At 44.6% G+C, this 7,643-nt stretch overlaps 1 protein-coding gene across 1 annotated transcript in view; it reads left to right on the top strand.

Moving 5' to 3' along the window:
- Positions 1–1,434: 1,434 nt before the first annotated feature.
- The window catches only part of Pgk1 (phosphoglycerate kinase 1), an 18,135-nt gene continuing 11,926 nt past the window's right edge, over positions 1,435–7,643 (top strand). The window contains exon 1 of the mRNA XM_050130456.1: positions 1,435–1,620. Coding sequence (XP_049986413.1) covers positions 1,556–1,620 — 65 coding nt within the window. The 5' untranslated portion in view covers positions 1,435–1,555. The remainder of the gene's footprint in view (positions 1,621–7,643) is intronic.

Genomic DNA, 7,643 nt, shown 5'->3' with positions numbered 1-7,643 from the left:
CTCCCTCTTTCACTCTCTCTCTCTCTCTCTCTCTCTCTCTCTCTCTCTCTCTCTCTCTCTCTCTCTCTCTCTCTCTCTCTCTCTCTCTCTCTCTCTTTCTCTCTCTGTACCTAAATATGTAATTAAACCATCTCACTCTGTATAAAGTTACTTGTATGTATTGTATACAATTTCAGACCACTTAGTATTGAATAACCAATTGGAGGCTCTCAGCATTCCTCAGTTGCCCGAAGTTCTTTGTCTCTTCCATGTCACATGTCTTTTGTTACCTTTTTTTGTACCCCCCCTCCCCATTCTCTTAACCCCCCTTCCCCCTTTGTGGACCTGTATCTACATATATATATATATGCTTATATAACACATGCATATGAGAGAAAACACATGCTATTGTCTGAGTTACTTCCCATAATATAGTAATTTCCAGAGGTGGTCTGGTCAGTTTCTCCTGGGTGTCAGCTAGTGGGAGAGGTGGAAATGAGAACCAGAGGAATGAGGGGGGGGAAGGGCTTACATTTCTCACGTGCCTTTCATTAAGTAGCTGCCTCGTGTCGAACCGTAGGCAAGCGTTTACCTTGCATCCTTAGTCCAAATTAGTGTCAGTAGAGATTTAGACTTTCCTCCAGTGCTGGAGATCGGATCACATGCACTTTACCACTAGGCTACACTCACAAAGGAGTTTAAGTCCCAGTGGCCCAGGATTGAAATAATCACTTAGAAGCTCTGTTATCATGCGTACGTAAGACATTAAACCTTTGTCCATCAGTTACTTTATCTGTTATCCTTAATAACAGAATGTACTTAGACGTTTTATGAGCATTGTTAGTTAACATGACACATGCTGAACGTATTCGCCATTACAATGAATAAAGTAACCACGGCAATTACACTGTACTTTTTATTATAAAAGGGCGAGGAGGACCTGGTCCTTTTTTGACTTCTGAAAGGTTTCCATTACTAAGTAAGGCCTTATGTAGCATTCCATTTGGGAGCTGTGAAAGCAGAAGATAAAGGAAATGGCATTTGCAAAGATTTTGAAAAGACCCCTGGGAATTCCACCGGGTGGGGGTGCTGCTTTTTCCAAGGCAGTCCGGAGCATGCGCTGCTGGGCACTACGGCTGCACTAGTGGCCTCTGGCCCAACACACATTCCACGCCCACCCTGAGGCGCCATCCGCTCCCTTCTTTCGGGCCCCGTCGCGAACGCTTCTACTCCGCCCCACGTCAGGAAGGTTCCCCCTGCTGCTCGCGTCGTGCTGGACGTGACAAATGGAAGTCGCACGTCCCACCAGTCCCTTGTAGATGGACAGAGCCTCGGAGCAATGGAAGCGGACCGGCCTTCTGGGCGGCGACCAATAGTAGCTTTGCTGCTTGTACACTGGGAGCAGCGCCGGGAAGGGGCGGATCCATGGGCAGGCTCAGAGGCGGAGCCAGGGGCGGGGCGGGCGCCCTCTGGTCCTCCCGCAACCCGGCGTTCTGCACGCTTCAAAAGCGCACGTCCGCCGCGGTGGTCTCCTCTTCCTCAGGACCGAGCCTCTTGATCCTCCCGCGTTGCCAAAATGTCGCTTTCTAACAAGCTGACTTTGGACAAACTGGACGTGAAGGGAAAGCGGGTCGTGATGAGGTAATCTTGTACTGCCGCTCTCACGCCCTCGGGCTCTAGCACAGCCTAGCTGGCCTTGGCAAGCACGCTTTCCCGTGCACCCTAAGTTGTGCTTAGTTTTCAGCTGGGTCTCGGGGATCCTGGGTTAGCAGAGCAGGGGTGTCCATCTCACCCCGTTGGGGCAGATACTGTCCGGGTTTGATGCTTCCTAACTGCTTCTAGCATAAAAAGGGACCAATAGTGTCCTTTGGGGAGTGGATCCCACCGAGAAAGGGTTCAGATTCCCAGGAGTCAATCCTTTTCCCATTTCTGAAATGCAGCTTCATCTCCTGTAACGAGACGGGACCTAATACTTCTCCTGTAAATCTCTAGGCCCCAGTGGAGGGACCTTGAAAGGTCATTTAGCTAATTTCCCTTCCCCCACGGTCTTTGGACCATTTCTGACGAATTTGAAACCGCCCACGTTTCATTGGTCCCGGTACAAAAAGATTTCTTCCCCAGAGGATGTTGCTTGAAATGCTCAGGAGTGGAGGTCTCTCTCCCCAAAGAATTGTGGGTGGGAAGGTGAGGCCCACTGGGTGAAGCTCTGTACAGCTTATATAACAGGCCTCTGCTGCCCTACCTTGCAGTTGGACTCCTGGCCTTGCTTGGGGTTTGCATCAGGGTTGTGACACATACAGGGTGTGGCCGCCCAGAGTTGGAGGCTTCTAACCTCACCCTCAGGGGTGGCTAGAGAAGCAGGATGTTAGTTAAAGTGAGGAAGGCTCCACGCACATGGCACTCTTTTCTTAGTCGGCCCACGTGGATCCCTAGTCATTTATCAAGTTGGCTTCTCCCTTACCTGACAGAATTTACTAGCGTGTATGGGACTTACACCTTTCTGCCTTTATTAATTTATAATGTGTTTTCAGGAGTGAAGGATGATGATGAGATACGTAATTGATGAACTCGGCTGTTCCTGTAGCTATAGGACTCAAGGATGGTAATTTTGAAGGGCCATCGATAATCACAGTGACTGCTGCCGGCTTGACTTTTTTTGGAAGCAGTTGATTGATTGGCAGTGTGTGAATGACGTAATCCTGGTCCCTTTCACAATTTGGGCCAGTTCGAATGAGGGCATCTTTTAGATATTATCACACGTGTAAGGGAGCAGAGGCTAGCCTACCTCTCCAGCTAGGAGTGAGAGAACTGTACAGCCACATATTTCGTCGTAGCCAATATTACTTGGCAGGTGACCCTTTCTTGCTGTGCAGATAACCAGAACCCAGTGCTCATACAAAGCACTCATGTTGTCTCAAATGGGACAGACCTTTGTAATCCCGATGGAGTAGAGATCCCAGCCACCCTCGGGTTAAAGGGCAGGTTCTAGCTCTTCATGGTGCTCCAAGGAAATGAGATTAACCCCGTAAAACTAAGAAGGTAGATGTTGGCCTGCAACTAGCTTAAAAGGTTTAAAATAACTTGTACCTCCACTGGCTTGAGATTGGCCCTTCCAGATGCGTGCAGCTGCTGAAAGACAGTGGGACATTGTGTTGTTCACCTTCCCATAATTGCAGTTCTCCTCTTACAGTTAAGGAATTAACTCTGGTTGGGGGTAAGAATGGAGGAAACAGTTTTTTCTCCCTTTGCACCAAGTCAAATTTTACTTAACACAATTTAGCCTTGAGCCTTGAAATGATTGGCTAGTCCAGTTTTACGGATGGAGATGTTCAAGGTTATTGAACTAGCAGTATGATAATAGATGACACGTTGAAAGTCACTGAACTCTCAAGGTTGTGGTAGAACTGGGACTAGAATGTAGGTCTCATAGCCACCAATCAGATTCTCTAAACTCTTGGATATGATGACCCAGGGACAGTTTGAAATAGACTGTGTCTGGGGTTTACAATCTCTTTTTCTTTTGTATGGATACATTGTACTTGTTTTTAAGGCCACACTGGCAAAGTTGCTTTGTTTCTGCATTATCAATGCTTCTTGAATAGGGAGTTGCATTGTAGGCTTAGATTTTAGAGCAGTCTAGGCAGCCATGCCTGGGTGAGCTCAATACCTTTTTGTTTCAGTGCTTTGTAGTTATTGGCAGTGCTTCAGAAATGGGGCCTCTGGAGGAGTGGCTGTTTCACTTGCTTCCTTTCTGCCCTGTAGAAGGATAGATATTCGTCTCCTGACTTGTCTAGTCCGTTGGTTTGAATTGGCAAGGGAAGTTGATTTGTTGGGGTAATTTATTTTTGATGTGCTGGGGAATCAACCCGTAGGTATTTTATGCTTGAGCGCTCTCCCACTCAGTCACCCCAGCTCCTTTTGGGGCAGCTTTAAAATAGCCAGAAACCCCACAGGTTCCACTAACAGTTTTTTTTTTCCTTCCCTCCAACTCATGTTGATTTTACAAGGTCATTTGAGTAAATTTCCCGCTGATTTCTGCCCTGTCATTTCCTTTCTGTCCACTCACAGGTTACTAGTCATCCTTTGCTTGCTGGTAAAGTACTTCTCTTTTTCTTGTACCTTCCTGTTTTGTTTTTAATTTAAATTATTTTTTCCAAACTCACTGGTTTTGTTGTGACTTGCAAAGCAACAGTCCTGGTGGAAAGAAAGAAAATGGAATCACGGGTGTAATTTGGCAGTCAGACCACGTGGCACCAGTGGGCTTGGTTCCTCTGAGCGTTTAGCAGAACTAACTGTCCTTGAAACTGGGAGATTTCAATAAAGAGTTGTTTTTGTTTTTTGTTTTTTTGTTTTTGGTTTTCGAGACAAGGTTTCTCTGTGTAGCTCTGGCTGTCCTGGAACTCATCTGGACCAAGCTGGCCTCTGATTCAGAGATTCACCTGCCTCTGCCTCCCAAGTGCTAGGATTTAAGATTTGATATTCTAACTTAGTGGTTTTTTAAAAATTAATATTTTGCAATAATTTCAAATTTCTAGGAAATTACAAAGATTGTACAGAAATTCAGTTTTTCCCAGTGGCTGCATAGCACATAATTATAGGTCAAAGTCAGAAGTAGGAATTTGACATTGGTGGAAAGGGTGGTTAGTTCTCTAGCGTTTTATCATAGGTAGATTTGTATAACCACTACCTCTAGCAAAGATAGAGGATTGTTTGATCACCACTAAGACTTCTCCTCTCTGTTACTTGATTCTAATCATGCCCTCCACTTTTAATCCCCAGTGATTTCTGACCTGTGTCTACTTTTAATACTTGTCATTGCAAAAGCATGGCATATACAGATTAATAGAGTGTAACTTATGGAGATGCACTTTTTCACTCAACGTTCATTTAATAGTTATCCAAGTTGGTACATGTACCAACAGTATATTCCTCTGAATTGCTGGATACTTTTTCACAGTATGGGTGTATCGTAGTTGAATCCAACCATTGAATGCTATCTGGGTTGTTGCCAGTTTGAGGCTTTTACAAAAGCTGCTATGGATTTTTTTGGGGGGGGGGTGTCAGTCTTGGTTTGACCACATGGGTCTTGGGTAAGACACCTAGAATTGGGCTTGCAAGCATTTTGCAACTGAGCCATCCCATGTTTTAACCTTTTGAGGCATCCCCAGACAGCTTTCCAAAGGTGCTCACCATTTCACATTCCTGCTAGGAATGTGGTCAGTTTTTCTGCATCCTCACCAGTATTGGGGGGTAGAAAAACCTACTGGCAGAAATGAATATATATATACTAAGGAGGTATTTTAGCTATCAGATGATTAAAACAGGAATTTCATGCTGGGAGAAGAAAAGCTTGGGCTATATTCCTGCAAAGTTACACCTAACACAGACAAAGATGGCTCAGTGGTGGGCAGCTTTCTGAAGATGGATTTGGAGGGCCACTGGATTTCTTTGTGTCTTATGGGGATAACATTAAATCAGTGTCTTTCTGCTTTTCTTTTCTATTAATGTGGCTGTTTTAATTGGCTTATCAGCAAAGGGTGGATAAACCTGGGTTTTTGAGGCACAAATTGTCACTGCAAGTTTGGTAGTTGTCATTTTTTTTTTTTTTTCCGAGACAGGGTTTCTCTGGAGCTTTGGAGGCTGTCCTGGATCTAGCTCTTGTAGACAGACCATGCTGGCCTCCAACTCACAGATTCACTTGCCTCTGCCTAGAATGCTGGGATTAAAGGCGCGTGCCACCACCGCCTGGCTACAGTTGTCATTTTTTAATTTAGCTGTACTGATGTATGTAGTGATACTTGACCTTGTCCTTAGGCAAAGCTTGAGTATTCCTGGGACGTGGAGAAAAAGGTGCGCATTATATAGAGGAATAAGTGGGATGCGTAGGGAAGGCTCTTCCCTGCTTTGGAGTCCTCAGAAGAAAAGCTAGTGCAGGCAGAGGTGTGAGTCTGGGAGAGGATAGGTAAAGGTTGAAGTCATCAAGAGGGCAGCGAGAGAACTAATCCAGTTTTCATAAGTAAGCTGATGCCATCAGAGCTTGGACAGAAGCCACAAAGGTTTGGGTATTTCAGCCCAAAGGCATTCCTTAAGTTTTGGTGGCAGCGCTGTTTCTCCTATGCAGTTAACTCTTGTGTCCATTAGCCTTCCTGGGAGGCTGTGAGAGGCTCATGGTAATAGGATACTTGATCCACTTTGGTCTGAACTTTAAGGCTGGCAAGGACCTGCTCAGGATATTTAAAGAGGATGCCTGAGGTGCCAGAAACCAGCTAAGAGTGTATTCCGTTGTTCAGAGGCATAGTGCCATTTAATTTTAAAGGCTTTCTTAAATCCGAATCAAGGACTATGTCCCTTAAACTCCTTGGTGAGGCGGATTAGTGTTCAGCGCATGGAGGAAACCTGTGGTCTGCAGGACTTGGGTTCACTGCTCAGACAGGAAGAACGAACAGTGAAGAGCTTTGCAAAGGGGAAAGAGTTTCACAAACAAGGACAGTAGCAGTCCTGTCGCCTGTACCGTAGTCCCTAGATGTTTTTTCCGTAATGATTTTAATATGGTTGATCTGTCAAATAACACTTATAGTTTGGAGAATCATTAACATAATAACAGCCAACACTTGCATGATACTCTGCCACTTCTAAGCCTTCTATCATTCACTAACTTGAGTTAGATACTATAATCACATCTCAGATTTAAGAAAAATTAATAAGCTGGGCAGTGGTGGTGCAGAGGCAGGTGGATTTCTGAGTTTGAGACCAGCCTGATCTACAGATTGAGTTCTAGGGCAGCCAAGGCTACACAGAGAAACCCTGTCTAGAACCACCCTTCCCCCCAAAAAGAAAAATGAATTAAAAATGGTCTTAGTGCATGTATTGGTACAGTAATCTAATACTTAATCTCAGCATTTATTCAGGAGATGAAAGCAAGCTAGATTTTTTTTAAATATTCATTTATTTATTATGTATACAATGTTCTGTCTGTATGCCTGCAGGCCAGAAGAGGGTACCAGACCCCATTACAGATGGTTGTGAGCCACCATGTGGTTGCTGGGAATTGAACTCAGGACCTTTGGAAGAGCAGGCAATGCTCTTAACCACTGAGCCATCTCTCCAGCCCCAGCAAGCTAGATTTTATGAGTCTGTCTCAATCATGGCAGGCTTCGACATTAAAATCAGCCACAGTACAGGAGATAGTTCAGAAGAATTGGTTCCTAGTGGTAAAATGGCTGGGGATGTATGTGTGTAGTAGATTTGTCTGTCATGGCCAGAGCCCTGGGTTCAGTCCCCAGCAACACCACAGAAAAGAATAAGGCAGTAATCTGTTAGGCCAGTGTATTACTAGCTTTCATTTCAATCACTTGCCTTCCACTTGTCTGTCAGTGGGCTGAGGCACATTTCACTCCTTTTTTTCCCCTCAGGTTTTTTGAAAGTGACTATTATATCAACTGGATTCAGGAGCCTTGGCTTTTCCTATTCTTAGTGTGCCAGATATTCTCTGAAAAGAATGAAATGGAATTCTCTTGATGTGTATTATTTTTGAATTTCTTTTTTTTTTTGGAAATGTTTTCATAAGGAGCCAGAATCAGTATCAAAAGAATTAGAATCAAGGTATATTACACATCGTCACCCCCGCAAACTACTATAGATATCACCAGGCTAAATAGAGAATA

The sequence above is a fragment of the Alexandromys fortis genome, unplaced genomic scaffold (genome assembly GCF_014885135.2).
Source record: "Alexandromys fortis isolate MF-2015 unplaced genomic scaffold, M_Fortis_MF-2015_v1.1 scaffold_326, whole genome shotgun sequence".
Classification (NCBI taxonomy): Eukaryota; Metazoa; Chordata; class Mammalia; order Rodentia; family Cricetidae; genus Alexandromys; species Alexandromys fortis.
This window is presented reverse-complemented; position numbering and strand designations above follow the sequence as displayed.